We start from the raw sequence: 16,409 nt of genomic DNA, 5'->3' as shown, positions 1-16,409 counted from the left end.
TGTGGTTATTACAATAAATTGCATTGAGGGATGAATTATGTGTAATCAAGTGATAGATTTGTTGAATATTGTTATTTATAATAGAGACTATCTTAAATATCCATCATTTGTGTTATTTTCTTGTTATTAGCAGAGTTACTTGAATTTGAGAGCTTGTATTGTCAAGCCAAAACGGTTCTAAATTTTCTCTGTATATTTACTATTTTGTTGCTATTATTCACAATAGGCAAATGCTTGAATTAAAAATTCTCCTTTAAATGATGCAGCATTTTCTTAAGCACTTCAGATAGGTATATTTTTGGATCCAGAATTTTTTTCTGTGCTGCATAGTGAATTTACCAAAGTTAAATTAAGAAGAGACTTCATTACTATGTCAACAAGAATAAATAAACAGCTTGGTTATTGACTTTATATAAATGGCCACTAAATATAAAGCTGTCAAATTTTGAAAGCATTTTTTCCTAAATCAAGTCTTTGTGCTGTAAACAAATCTCTTGCCTTAAGTCAATTTGTCTTTCACACTTGTAGGGTCAAATACTGACTCATTATGATTGAATACTACTGTATGTGAAAATTAATTTACTGTAAAAATTTGCTTGGAAGTTTTTAAAATGATATATCTCATTGTAGTCATAGCAATGCAATGCTTTACCAAGTTTAATTTGTGCAAGCATTTTATTTTGCGCACGAAGCACTCAACATTACACTAAAAGAAAAGGGATTTAAAAAAGTTTTGAATGCCATCCATGATGCATGTAAGGGGACATTCATTAATTACATAAGGGTCCCAAGGGGGAGGGGGCTGGAAAATTCTCTACAAACCTTTACTTTGGGGGGTGGGGTTCAAGTTCATTCTTACATAATTTTTCTAATTCTATATTTTACAGTTGAAATCGCTCAGTCAAATTGTTTGACAGGGATTGTATTTCATTTGAGTCTGAAAGGTAAAAAACATATTAGGATGAGCTGTTTTTTTATTTATTTTACAAAGAATGAATAATGTAAGCTACAATAAAAGAATCACACTATGTATGGCATGTTTTATTTTTCAATTAGTATCCCATCATATACAAAAAAAAAATTACTCTAGATTCCAATTTTTTAGTAAATATTTCTTTACACAAAATGGTTTAATTTAATAATAGTGAATTTTATTTAGATTCCAGTGAGGTAAGATTCGTTATTTTATTATTTTGGAAATCGAAATGGAATCTTACGTAAGGATAGGGGGAGGTTGGTTTGAAAAATCTTACGTATCCTTACAGGGGGGGGGGAGGGATCAAAACTTGCCAAAATCATCGTTACATAATTAATGAATGGCCCCTAATAGATTAAATTGTATACCTGCAATCGAATACTTGTTATAGCTTGAATACAGAGAGATGGCAGATGAACTAGAAATGGAAACACATTGCTTCATTTTGTAAAAGGATGGGTGAGATCACACAACCTCGAAAACTTTACCAATTGCCCGTGCTCGCTAATCCTTTCTATTATGAAATGAAGCAATCTGTTTCTGCTTCCAATTCATCTGTAGGCATGCTATAATAACATTTCAGAATTCTTTCTAAGTTCTTAGCACAAATATTAAAAACGGCACATTTTTCTGCATTTGTCCGTTTTAAAACTGCTGAAGACCATCCCAGATAATTATAGCTTTAACCTTTTTGTACCTTTTGAGTTAATGTGTATGAAATAATATTTTGTAGTTAAAGGTATCTTGATTTTTGCTTTTTGGTATGTGTAGTGCTCTTCTGTTCCTCCTTCATCTTCACTTCCTCAGTTAACTGAAGGTGCTTGCGTTTCTGCTCCTGCAAGTCCTGCCAAGTGTCGACAAAGGCACCAATCTCTTCAACATGTGATCACAACTGACGTTTACGAGGATGTAACTTTACCTTTCAATGTACAGGCCAGGCGGAATTCATCCACACATTCTGCTGCTTCGGAATATGACACTATCAGCTGTGGAAGTAGTAGTATAGCGTCTATGGGCCTACCCTATCGAAATAGGTAATGTGCAAAACATTATTTGTTAACCAAGTAAAATATATACACCCTATCGTAATGTTTCCTATATTAAACCCTTTGTTAGCAGACTCCCCTCCCCCCCTCCCCCACAACTATTTGATGATGCACAGTAAGTCATCCTTTAAATGAATTCTCAAATAGAGACACTTATAATGCCCATTTCTGTACCTTAGAGCCAGGCTGACGTAAGTTCAAAAATTGTGATTTTTCGTCGATTAGTGCATTGTACGTAAAAGCCTATTCTGCATTGAGCCATGTGAACGCAATTCTGAAGAAAGAATCCTTTTAATTTTTTAACCAGGGTTGAAAGATCGCACGCCCCATCCTTCGCAAAAAGTTTGACCTCTCCCTATAAAAGTATCATTATGTGACATACGTCCTTCTATCTCTGAGGTACAGTTTTATTAAATACTTTTTAATAAATGTGCAAAAAATTTATTATTTGTTTGTTAGCAAAGTAAAATACATCCTATTGTAATGTTTCCTATATTAAACCCTTTTTTGACAGACTCCCCCCCCCCATTAACTATTTGATGCTGTACAGTAAATCCTTCCTTAACACTCTCAAATTGCAGACACTTCTAATAAGCCGACATTTCATCAGGACCCACTCTTAATACAGGTTGTTCCATATTATTCACTGTGAATATTACTTATTTTAACAAAAAAAAAATTTTTTTTCTTATTTTTTTTATTGCTATTGCTAAGTTTCCTTCCATGCTCATTGAAGTTTTACAAGGTGTTCCGTTTTAACCTGAAAGGCCTTTATTTTCGCAACTGTTAGTCCTAGATGTATACTTCCACTTGCAAAAATGTTAAAAATCAGATGGAGAGTTAAGGTATTGAAAGTTTGAAGCAAAAATGAAAATGAGCCAAAAAATACAAAATTTAACTTTTTATACGGGCCCCGGATCCCCTAACTAATATTTAGAAAAATAATCTCCACTGAAAACTATTACTGACACAAAAAAACTTGACATTTGTGCGACCAAAACTCAAGGTGATATTAGAGTTTAAAGCTTTAAGGGACCATACAAAATATGAGATTGGAACTTATCGCCCTTTCAGAAGAATGTCAGGTTCTCGAAGTAAATAAGTATTTATATTTTTCATTTCTATTCCAAAATGAATGCAAATGCTATGCCATGATACGCAAAAGCACACTAAGCAACCTTGAACAATTTGAAAAATCACACTATATGCACACATTTGATTTAAAACTCTTGTTAACCGCTATATTTTCCGTCAAAAGGTGTAATTGATGACGAGTGTAAAGTGGTGTAAGTCACAAAACACTGCATTTCATAGCTCGGTGAATATTGGTAGTACTAATGTCAAATTTTTTTTGTTAGAATGATTTTTCAATGGATAAAATTTCCTTAAATATAAGTAAGGGGACTTGGGGCCCGTATAAAAAGTTAAATTTTGTATTTTTTGACTCATTTTTATTTTTGCTTCAAACTTTCAATTTATCTTAGCTCTGTATCTGATTTTGAACATTTTTGCAATTTTAAGTATGCATCTAGTATTAATGGTTGCGAAAATAAAGGTCTTGCAGGTTAAAACCGAACACCCTGTATATATAAAAAAAAGTCGACTCTTCAAACTGCCAGACATAGAAGAAACTCCTAATACAAATGCTAATCTTCTTGGTTGAACTGAATTATTTTCTGACATAAACGTATTTGCACAGTTTGAATAGATTCTGAGCTTTTGATCCTGCTGTGAAAATAGTTGCCATAATTCTTCGAAGCATTATATCAATTCACTGTCCTTACTATTTTTAGGCAGCAAATAGTCTGAGTTGCTTACAATCCCCTCCCCCCCTCTTGTTAATAAGAGTTGAAGTTCCCTCACATCATTTGTGCAGCTTTTGAATATGTTTTGTTGTTTTGTATTTTTACAAGAAAGTAAAAAATTAACTTGAAAATGTCATACCAATCAACAAATTAAAGAGATATTCTCCCCCCGTTTGTTGAAATTCATTTCATTTTAGCGTAATATGGGGAAATATTGCTTATGATTTAGACTTGTTTTACTGTTTATCACATGCACAACACTTTTAAAAATAAATTTCCAAAAGATATGAATGCATGATTGTTAGGATAATATTGTTTCGAATATTTGCATAAAACCTTCCCAGTTACCAAATTTTCAAATAAAAATGTTTCATTTTTGTAACTTAATACATTTATCATGCACTGGTATTATTTATATGTATTTAGATTATGCAACAAAGTTAATTTGATGTTTGATTCTAAATATCCTTTTTCATAATATTTTTAGGTTTGAAGCAAACCTAGACATTGAAGGTACAAACCACTACAGTGTTCCAAATCGTCGTGCTAGTCAAGCTTTCAATGATCCTGATGACTTGCTTCTAGACAACAGGAGTCAAGATACTTTAGACAGATGTTATGTCAATGACAATGTTACCAACATTTATGCAAATGCACCTGCATTGTCATCATCTTATGATGAACGATTATCATACAATCACCCTGGAGGATTTTCTGTAATTCCCGACAATGCTTCTATAGCTGAAAGTAACTTTGATCAAGGTTATAGTGAAAATACTTCGAATTACAACGACTCAAGCTTTAAGTTAGCTGTACCCTACGAACTTTCAAGAGTCGAAAATTTCAATCATTCTCATTCAGAAAATTCATTACATCGAGTTAGAGCCAACTCCGTGCTTCAAAAGCTTGACCAAATGCACATAAGTGAGCCTGACTTACATGTAGATAGTTCTGAAAAAGAAAACATTCCTCATGTTTACAGTGTGCCTATGCTACGAAACAACCGTCCACCACGTGCTACTGCATATGTGAACTCCTTAGATTCTGTTGGTGTCACTGAGCAAAGCATTAACCAAGTTGCTGATTTAGTTCAAGCTTCCGTCCTCTTACAGAACTGCAAAAGAACTATGTCTTCTAGTTCTCTGCAACACTGTTCCCCCAAAACCAAAACAAAAGAGTGGGTCGAAACTTCTCTGGATTCTCCAGTATTGACAAAGAAACGAAAGCCTAAACCACCTGAAGTTATTCATTCTGTTGACCATGTTCAACCAGCACCGGAGTGGCTGGAAAATGGATTGCCAGCTGTGTACGTTAATGATTTGCTTGTTCCATATCAGACACAGTTTTATGATAATAATGAATTACCATCTAATGTAGTACTAAGGAATTCTCCTGTACCACATTCCATGCACAATCGAGTTGCTTGCCCTCCCAGTTATCGGCACTCTTCTATTTTTCCATCTCACATTCCGTCCGAACATTCCACGTTGGATTCAAATGGACATTTGCCCAACAGAAATCAATATCATCATTATGAAAATGCTTCTGAAATAGCTAGGAGCACCGATAATTATCACACTTTGTCTCCTAGCTCATTTTATGAAACTGTTCAGAAGGACTCAAATTTAAATGAGAGCAACTTATTATCTGTGAATACGGGTAGCAATGAAACACTGATTGAGCATCCTGGCTCCGAGCAATATGAGGATTCACCTCTTTTTACAAGAACTATTGCTGAACCTCAACAACCACCCAAACATCCGAATCGACGAATAAACATGTCTGATGTATATGTCGACGAAAGCATCTCGCTGCCAGATGAACCAGATTATCAAAATGTACCTATGAATCATCATTTTGAATCCTCAAATTACAGAGCTACACCTCATTGCACAACATTCCCCGAAATCCACTGTGATATCCCTGAACCAAATCATCAGTATCATCAAGATCTTCCACACCATTCAGTACCTCAAGAATTATGTGATAATTATGACACTGCCACCGAAGATCAGGGTCAAAGCTGGCCACAGTTTTCTCCAACATCAACAGTTGCTGAGAACTCTCCTTCCTCTGTATCTCAAAACGCTAGCTTTTCTCCCACAGTAGAAGTTAATGTAGTTTCTGTGGGTCACTTCCAACCCTATTGGGAAGAAACAAAACCGTATGAATTGTCCGATTTTTATAAGTACAGCACTAAGCACAGGAAACAGCAAACAGTTGTAACTAGTGAAGCAAATCAAGTTCAGAGTCCATCCAACGTAAAACAGTCTAGTGATAAGAAATCAAATCTTTATCATGATCATGCACAATCAGAAAATAGTAGCATGTACAATGATTATAATCTTCCTGTTCATCCAATAAATCACAACCAGCCTGAACTGGTCACAAATCATGTTCCAGTTTTTGGCAATGCAGAGCAGCTTGAATCTCCAGTGAAATTGTAAGTTTATTTTGAATTACAGTTGAACCTTGATTTAACGTTACTTGCACTAAATGTTTTCCCGCTATTAAAGTTCTTTCTTGTAGGTCCCAATTTTCTTTGATGCTGTTTGTGTTATTTCTTCCCGTATATTTAAGTTCGTTCCCCCCCCACCTGTCACTCCCACGAAAAACATTAAGTCGTAGTTCTACTCTACTGATTTTTCAATAAGATTTTGTTTTGAATGCTTCATTAATATGGCAGGTGCTTGTCAATGTATGCTATTCCTTGTATGAGCTGAATCTAGTTTCAGCTTTCCCGTCCTTATTTTACTTTGCATTATAGAAATTATTTAGTAATCAAATACATAGTTTCTAACTTTTATGATTTACCAGTTTTTTCCCTTTGAGATCAATTTAATGTTGCAGCATAGAATTTCAAAATCTGAAAGGCCCGGAAACCAAAACTTTTTTTTATTTATCATTAATATTTTTTTAATTAAAAAATAAATAAATGCTCAATAATGTTTACATTTTGCTATTATTTGTTGAAAACACAGTACTTACCACTTATTTTTTAAAAAGTTTCTTTAAAACCACGTATCATGCAAAAATTAGCGTTTTGTTGCAATTGTGCAGCTATCTTTTACCATCCTCTTTAGTTAATGATAGTTCTTTGTTTCTCATAAACGTACAACACAAAGCCCATTAATGGAAAATAATAAAGCTAATTTTAGTATGAAAATGTTTTATTTATTGTAACAACTGGCACTTTGTATAACAATAAACATAACACCCGCAAATCATCAGATCATATGGCACTGCAAATTATCTCCTGCTTTTTTAGCATACTAGGGAATGCTTTCATTAAGATTGATCAACAAGTCAAAGAAGTTTGGTGCACAAATTGACGAAACCTGGAGAAATGTGCCTAATACTGCATTATATGATTGTTTTTGTTCTTTTTTAAGCGGGGATGTAAAATCTGGAAAATTCCAAAATTCAGATAGGGGGTGGAGGTTTCGAGCATTCGGGATTTGGGGCCCGACACTGCATATAAAAGTACTTATATTCGTGCCGTGTTTTTGTTAACTATTTAATCTAAATATAAAACTAATTATGTCACTGCAGTCAAGTCCCGTTTTAGTGCAGTGAAAATCTTTTTAGTGAGGGAAGACTTTGGTAATCCCCCACTCAAACTGCATAAGAACTATGCCAACATTCGAAAATTCAGTATAATAAACATTCATGACAGTGAAATGGTTTGCTGGACCCTTAGACTTCATTAAAACAGGATTCAACTGTATTTTTACTTAAAAGAATCTGTCAAGGTCAAATACAAGGGAGGGGTGATCGCCCCCTCATTAAACCGAGATGCAGGAACTCTCCTGCATACTACAGCATACTTTCGATACTAAAGTTCCAAAAACGTAATATTAGACTCCCTCCCTTGGAATTATTTCCGAGTTGTAGCCTTGAAATCATAATTGTTGAACATTTCTTTACACTCTAAGATAAGAGCTTAGTATAGGAAACTTTCGAAGTTCCAGAAAGTCAATTTTAGACGATCTTAGATGGGTTTTGTGGACTTTTTCTTGGAAAGTATTTTAAATTGAAATCCAAAAAACAGTGATTATAGGACACGTTTGATGACATTAAGGTAAGGGATGTGGTTTAGTATGCTCTCCTTCAAAATTTTTAAAAAATGGAAATTCCGAAAAAAAAACTTAAATTGAAAAGATCTTCCATGATGTCAGGGGGCGGAGGTTTGAGAATTTATGAAAGGGTAAATTTCTGAAATCAATCGCCCCCTCCTTGGAATACTTTCTGGATCCGTCATTTGAAGCTGTTCATATATTTTGAATAAAAATGTTGAATATCAAAACAAATTTCTTAACTTTTAGCATTTGAGCTTCAAGGACTAGTGAAAAAAAAAGCATTGTAATATTCTGGTTATGTTTTATGCAATAAAGTTTCTAGCTACGAATTCACTCACTTTCTTTGACATTACTGAAAAATCTTTAAGCTCACTCATTGAGCTGCTGAGCATGGATGGTTTGAATTCAGTACATTGTTGCTGAAAAATTAAAGATTTTATTTCTACTTGTTCCTTTTTATTGATCATGCTTAGTTTCAAAGGTGTTTTTACTTATCAAATGAAGTATTTTAGAAATAAGTTATGTTCATTGATCATGCATACTTGCAGTATTTTCTTCACTATTTGTGCTTTATTTACATAGACTAGCAAAAATACCCGGCGTTGCCTGGGTCAGTAATAATTATTAGAAAAAATCGTTACTTGCTTTTGTTTTCTGCTTTAAGTGAAAGAATTTAAAACACATCTTTTTGATGTGATTAAAAATCGAGTTTCTTCCTTACCCATAAAACTAAAATAGCAATAAGTATAAAGAACAAAGTAGTATTGATTTAGAAACGAAAGCACTATATTTAAGCATATACAAATTTAAAAAACATGAAATTAATCTTCTCATGTTTAAAAAGATTAATCTGTTGATACTTTTTTTTAACATGGAGTCTAAAACCTTCTCTGTATGGTTAATGAAGTACGAAGTGATTAAAAAAAAAGTAGCTGCGCTCGTAATCCCCTTATCGAGTCGAGTCCCCTTATCGATATCGTCGATAGCGACAATACAACAATTGTCGCTATCGACAGGGAGTTGAGATGATACACTAAATACTGTATTGAGTTGAGGAAAGCCTTCGAACATGGATCTAAAAAGCTCATAACTCGTTTTTTATTCTACTTAGAAATTTCGAACAGGTGCCATCTTCAGCAGAAAAATCAGAGCTTTCGATGGACATATAATGTAAATATGTGCAAGTATTTTTTCATCCCAATATTAGAGAATTTATACAAAAATTGTGTTTTATTGCCCCCTAAGGGGGTTTTGCCCCCCATAACGGGATGAAAACTACCCTATGTGTTATTCTGATGCATAAGCATATTATTGTAAAGTTTTATCAAAATCCGTTCAGTAGTTTTTGAGTGAAAGAGTAACAAACATCCATACATCCATACAAACTTTCGCATATATAATATTAGTAAGATTACTAGCTTAATTAATTTAAGCATTAGTTAAAATTTATTTTATCTATTATTTATAGATTTATTTTCTTATTAATTGAAATAAATATGATTTAAATATTTAAGAAATTAAACGTGTTTTTGTAAATGTTTTTACAGCTATGATGGTAATTGCACATCAACCTCACCAAACCATGGAGAACCAGATAAAAGTCTATCCTTTGGAGAACTGGGACTTGGTATTTCACTAGCTGACACTTTTCATGAGGAAATGGTGGCATGGTATCAGAAACAGGATAACGTTAAAAAAGCAACTTTAGTTTGATTTGGAGTATTAAATATGAGTAAGTTTTGTTTTGTGTGATATTTTTTCAGTGTGAAATAAGTCTTTTTATTCAAAACTTTTATACTGGAAGGTTCATAATGTTGTTTGAATACAGGTAAGAGTACATTGATCATGAATAACAAATTTTTCGCCTGAAAAGTAGGCGTATGTAAAATTTTTACCCAATCATTTTATGTACTTCTGCAAGGGAAATGACATTTTGAAGTAAAAACATAATCTTTAAAAATATTTTAATGTTAGTCAAGCAATTAGCAGACGTTCGGTGACTAAAGCGTTGATTAAAAATGCTAAAATACTTAAAGCATTTTGAATTTCTAAAACGCTTGAACAATGCCAAGTTCACCAGTGATAAGAAGATAGTTTCTTGAATGATACTCAAAATTTATTACTTACAGCACGCATAGGCTAAAACTCATCACAATTATAAAAAAAATTAAAAAAACTACCACAGAAAATAGTAAATAATAGTCATTGAGGGTAACTTTGTGCCACATTTTCTCTATCTCTACTTTTAATTAGCCCAGTTTATTTAATTATGGTTGTCGCATCTATTTCAATAGATGCAACCCTAATTAAATGGTCACTTTCTACAATTTTTTATAACAAACTTTGGGAATATAGGAAATATAGGACACTTTTGATGCTTTTTTTTTTGAAAATATTAGATATATAGGATTACTTCTACCCCTGTCTATTGTCATAAAACTGAAGAAAAACTCTTAGTATAACTGTGTCCTAATCCTAATTTAGAAAATAATTATATTTGGAACCATTTAAAATGAATTACTAACCTGGCCAATAATCTAGCCTGACACTCAGAATGAGTTTGAGCCACGTGAGAAATGAGTTGGTAAAAAAAATATTGTAGTTGCAGAACTATAAATCAGAAAAACATTATTTATAAACATTTCAGAAATCCCTATTGTTGTTTGGTAGCCTCACATGCTTTATATAAATTTATTGCATAAATGTTATAACATCTTACGCAATGCATAACATGTAAGAAGAGTGAAGAAAGATCAATATTTAGAGGAAAAATTTGTTGATTATTTACGTAGGAAATTAAAAGGGAGAAGAAAATAAATTTTAATTATATATTAAACTGAAAAATACCTCTTTTTGCAGAGTTATATTAGAGAAGTTCCGATAAAAGAATTTAAAAAAAAAAAAAAAAAAAAAAAAAAAAAATCATCATGTAACAACTTTAATGTTGAAATTTAATAACTTCAAAGTTCTATGCCATTTATCAAAGCATATTTATAGTTTGCGTTACTATGTCTAGAATTCTTTTATGTGCTTTTATACTTATATTTTCAAAAATGTTTTAGCTGTGTTTGTTCTTTAATGATGTAAAGAAGGAAAGTTATCTTTACTAATAATAAAGCTGAAAGTCTCTCTGTCTGTCTGTCAGGATCTCTGTGACATGCATAGCGCCTAGATCATTTGGCCAATTTTCATGAAATTTGGCACAAAGTTAGTTTGTAGCATGGGGGTGTGCACCTCGAAGCGATTTTTTAAAAATTCGATGTGGTTCTTTTTCTATTCCAATTTTAAGAACAAAAATATCATAAGATGGACGAGTAAATTACAAAATTATCATAACGTGGAGCCGTAACATGGACACAAGCAGGGGCGGCATTTCACCATTTCATTTGGTGGGTCAAGTTTCTGAAATATGTATAACCTCAAAGCGAAACCAAACACACATTAGCTAACAAGAAGTTGTCATAAAATCGGTTTACATAAATAAAATTAGTGTTTAGAAACAATTAAAATTTTGATTCATTGACTAAAAAGTTATCATAAAAAACATCTCGCTACTAAAGTTTTTACAACTTTTGGAAAATTTATAATGCATGATTTTTGGAATTCGGAAGAGCAGGGAATCGTGTTACTAATCTATCAGTGCCCAATGTCGTGTTGTTTTGCCAGTTTAGCTAAATGGAAAAGGTATTTTTTCCCCCTTTGTGCTTCGAAAATATTTCTCTAACCTCCTGAGACATAAAAAAAAAAAAACTTTCTCTATTAGCTGAGCTGATTGTAATAGTTAAAAAATAATTGAAGTAACACAAAGTTATGTATGAAAACCTTTTTATATCTTGCTCTTCGAAATCACCCAGGCTACTTCAAAAACTATGAGGGGCTTAAACTTTTCATCATTGAATAATCTAGTCATGTCGGCGCTCTCAGCTTTAATGAGACATCATCTGTCTCCAGCTCTGTTATTCACTATTCCAGACTGATGAGTCCATAACAAGGAAGAAACTGCAGTCTGGATGTGAAAACCATTCTGTCGGTATATTGCTTGTAATTTTTCTTACCTCATGCTAAAAATTTTACTCACATTTGAAACATTTTATTTTTCGTTTTCAAAATCCAATCCAAATAACCATGATCCCAGCCAACCAATAAGAAAAATAATTATCATCAAATCTTGTGTTAATTTCATTCGAAACTGAATCTATTACTGTTAATTTCATTCAGAACTGAATCTATTACTTCATGCAAAATATTCAAAAATCAATGTTTGACTTCACATCATCATGTGAATTTTTGTCCTTTTTTTTTTTTTTTTGCGCCTCTTTAAAATTGACTCGGAGGAAGAATTGTTTTGAAATATTTCATGATTGATTGAAATATACATCTATAAAAAATTTATTTTCAGTTTCAATTGTAGATTGAACTGTGGTTTGAATAGTCGAGTAGCTAATTGAAGATATAGATTTTGATAGAGTAAAGCATTTTTCAAAAACCTTTTCCCGATGCAAACAAATTGGATAAAAATTCCAACGAAGTCATACATGCTAAAGGGCATGAGCTTTTTCACCATTGAAAGAATTGTTTTGCAATAATTCTTCCAGTTGTCAAATCACTGCTTTGAAGTTATAGAGAAATGTTTTTTATCGTTTTAACTCTTGAAAATTATCTTGTGTCACTCCGTGATTGCATAATCATAGAGCCCCATAAAAGGTATTTGGTTGATATGTCTTTTTTATTCAATAATCACATGCATTTTTCTGTGCAAGTTTCTGTGAAAGTACTATAATGTATTGAGCAGCTGAAACGTGTTTCTAGCAGAAGAAAGCGATGAACACTCATTAAATAAATGTACACTTAAAAAATGAGCGTAAAAGTGAATGTAAAATATCAAGGAATTTTCTTGTGAAAACCATGCTGTCACACCACTTTTCACGAGCCTCTCATATTGGACATACCATTGTTACACTGGGCACACAAGTGTGAAATTTTTAGACTATATGAGGCAATGTCTTCTTTAGTTAATATTAACCATGGTTCTCTATCAGTTTTCTATGTTCTGAAAAAGCCGAAAATACTTCATGAATTTCTAAGTCATCATCCAAATAACGAAAAACACTTTTTCTAGTCTGAGAATGTGTCGAGGTTCGTCAAATTGTTGCTGAGAACCAGCGAGATTTCCTTTAATGAACATTGATTTCTGACTTACATTAATTGAATTCACCCATTTTCTATCATTCGGCTCAAAAAATTTGGGGCTACGACCGCCCCTTCTTGACCCCCCTATTTGCCGCCCCTGGGCACAAGCCAATCGGCGAGATACGAAATATCATAACGTGGAACCGCAACATGGGTACAAGCCAATTGGCGAGGAAATTCATCATACATTACTTGTAAATATACAGGCGAACCAAAAGACCTTTTAATTTTTCTATTACGGGCAAAGCAGTGCGGGTACCGCTAGTGGGAAATAAATGTTGAAAAATGAACATTTTTGTTTGTATACATGTAACTATAGTAGATAAATAATAACGCTAAGCCCAATGGGGAGGTGGCTCATAGTTAGCCTGAAAACGATATTGCCTTACTTTTTTGTCGTTTTACTAAATATTACTGTATAAGCTGTTAATTCACTATATATATAGGAAATGAAATATCTAATGAATGAGTATAAATGTTACTGACTTTAAAGATTAGTAGGACTTCAAATTGACAATTTTAAAAGCTATATTACAATATAGCTTCCAAATAGTGAGCTTTAGATTTCTCTTTTAAAATTTGCTGTGTAAAATCTTGCAAACTTTTTCCTAAAATTAAAAGCTGAAGATCGATTTAATAACCTTGTCAGCCGAGTGCAGCATTCTGCATTCAAGTTTCTTTTTTATTTTTGAATACACAGTATAATCCCGATTTAACAATTGTCAGGAGACTGGAAAGAGTTATTGTTAAAGCGAGGAGCATAGACATTTAATGCAGTCAAATCCGAACTAGTGAAATGTATTTAAATTGAGAAAAGTGTTAAATCGGGATTGTTAAATCAAAGTTATACTGTACTAAAAAATTTGAGTTGGCCTGGTTAACAGTTCAAACTAATTCAAAGATACCCTGTATGAGTCTAACAGAAGCATAAGCAGGGCGGATACAGAAGACTACTTTAAGGGGCCCCCCCCCCTAAAGGTCAATGCTGCTTTTAGGTCATGCTGAAGAATGATCCACCCACCAAGAACGAACATGCTGTTTTGAGGGGGGGGGGGGGATTTTCTGAAAATGTGCTTGGGTGTAAATAAAAAGCACCAACTCAGCCAGAATCAAGGCACCAATTAGGGCGTAAGCCTTAATCATTAATTTCATAAGCTATGAAAAGAAGTAGCATTTATTAAATATTTTCTTTCAAAAATAATTATTAAACTAAAAGGACTTCTGAAATCGTTTACATTCTTATTCATAAAAGTGTTTGAACACAATGTGGACAGATACTATTGTGGACGGTTTAGAGTGGGGGTGTCATGACCCTTCCCTTGTATCCCTCCCTCCCCAAGTGCAAGTTGATTTTGGACGCACTGTTTTATGGATTTCTTTCCTGATGTTGATGATAAATTCTTTTGAATAAAACTGTTCATAAATCAATTATAATAGAAAAATATTGAAGCTAGAATTTCTTCATATGTGTAGTTGATTTTACTCAATAGTTATGCTTTCATAATGAGGATATTGACAGTAGCCCTTTATTTTCATGCACTTATTGTGGTGAGTGAAGGCAAACACTGAGGTGTTATCTTTGGCATGGTATCATTCATGCTTATTCATGATAAAGATTATGACAGTAGCCCTTACAGTAATGAGCAAAGGAAATTGAAATGTGAACTCTCATCCACTTATCACACCATTTAAGGTTGAATGAACTGTTACTCCAAATTTGCTCACCACATAAATTATTAGAAGGTTTCTTTTTGTATGAAATTTAAAGTAATTGCTCTTTTATTATTATTATATTTTTTTATTTGAAACTAAATTGTATGCAATCTTTGATTTCAAAATTCTCAAATGTTTTAAAATGGTAAATTTAATTTTAATTCAAAGTGTTTTGGTTTAATTTCAGGTTGGATTTTTCAAATGATTGCGGTGAAGATATAACTATGTATGTACATATGATTGAATATTTATTTGAGAATTTTGTATATAATATATTTACAAAAGTGGCAATAGAAAAAAATAAATATATTTCACAACAATTTTTGTAGACCAATGTAATAGTTTTATTAACTTATCACAAGTATACATTAACACATAAGTAGACCTTAACATTTATCTATAATCTACAGTAAAACATTTAACACTATGTTTCTGATCTATATTTTACCTAATTGACTGTTTTGGAATACTGTTTCAACATCAATATATTTCAGCTTAAACATATTAAACATCTAGAGCCCATTATAAACAAATAAATAAAAATGCTGATATAGTTTTTTTTTTGCAAAGAAATGTAAGATTAAAGCATTCATGGATGAACATGCATATTTAGATGTCACTGTAATAATATTTACATGTAATGTAGCCCTTCAGAGTTAAAAAAAAAAAAAAACCACATAAATATAGATGCACATTTTAATGCAATCTTCAGAATAAATTTATGCACGATCTGTGCATGAAACTTTTTTTTTTTGTAAAAATCACAATTATATCGAACATTATCACACAATTAGATGGTAAATTTACATAAAATCTCACTGGATATATTTTAACCGGGATTTATACTTCTAAATTTTGCAATGATTTGTATCACTTAAGAGCAGGGCTGCGGAGTCGGAAGGAAAATGACCGACTCCGACCCCGACTCCTGGATTTTGAAACGCCCGACTCCGACTCCAACTCCGACTCCGGATTAAAAAAAAATAATTGTATTTTTTCAACTCCCTCGCTCTCTTCAGGGGAAGGGGGAAAACCTCTAAACAGAGATTGAAATATTAATTCCTTTTTATGAAAATTTCGCATTTTGTTTTTTATTGTAAACCTAAGACGCATACAACGTTAGAAATTCAATTTAAAGATCAAATTTTCCAATAGTTACGAGTTAAAAAGTGAGATGACTTAAAAATCCCCTTTAAAAAATTTGAAAAGGATTATCTGTAATTTGCCCCCCCTTTAATGTTTAGCAAATAGATATTGATCAAATCGTGTGCTTTCAATTTTTTAAAGCTGTAACTTGAGAGAAAAAAAGCTTTTTTTCTAAATCCAAGTTCTTGAGAGGGGGTGGTTCGCCCCGGGTGACACCCATCTGGTAGATGACACCCAAAGTTAATTTCAGAGTTTATAAAAAATACAAATACTTTAATTCTGAAAATTTTTGCGAATATATTTTAAATTATATTTTATCAATAAAATTTCAACGAAAATAGGGCACATATACGTCAGGAGCTAATTTTACACAAAATGCGGCGGTATATAAATTTGTACGAATAGCGATTACTATACCTATATTTCTTCTTCGCTAAATTTTTAATTTAAATTT

The 16,409-nt window shown here is 32.5% G+C and overlaps 1 protein-coding gene across 1 annotated transcript in view; it reads left to right on the top strand.

Moving 5' to 3' along the window:
* Nucleotides 1-15,129, top strand: part of LOC129219988 (uncharacterized) — a 101,655-nt gene extending 86,526 nt beyond the window's left edge. Inside the window, exons 20-23 of the mRNA XM_054854311.1 lie at nt 1,748-2,010; nt 4,315-6,270; nt 9,454-9,638; nt 14,997-15,129. Of these exons, the coding sequence (XP_054710286.1) occupies nt 1,748-2,010; nt 4,315-6,270; nt 9,454-9,619 (2,385 nt within the window). The 3' untranslated portion in view covers nt 9,620-9,638; nt 14,997-15,129. The remainder of the gene's footprint in view (nt 1-1,747; nt 2,011-4,314; nt 6,271-9,453; nt 9,639-14,996) is intronic.
* Nucleotides 15,130-16,409: the final 1,280 nt, after the last annotated feature.

This window comes from Uloborus diversus, chromosome 4, assembly GCF_026930045.1.
Source record: "Uloborus diversus isolate 005 chromosome 4, Udiv.v.3.1, whole genome shotgun sequence".
NCBI classification, from domain to species: Eukaryota; Metazoa; Arthropoda; class Arachnida; order Araneae; family Uloboridae; genus Uloborus; species Uloborus diversus.
Note: the sequence above shows the minus strand (reverse complement) of the source record. Positions and strands in the feature narration are given on the sequence as shown.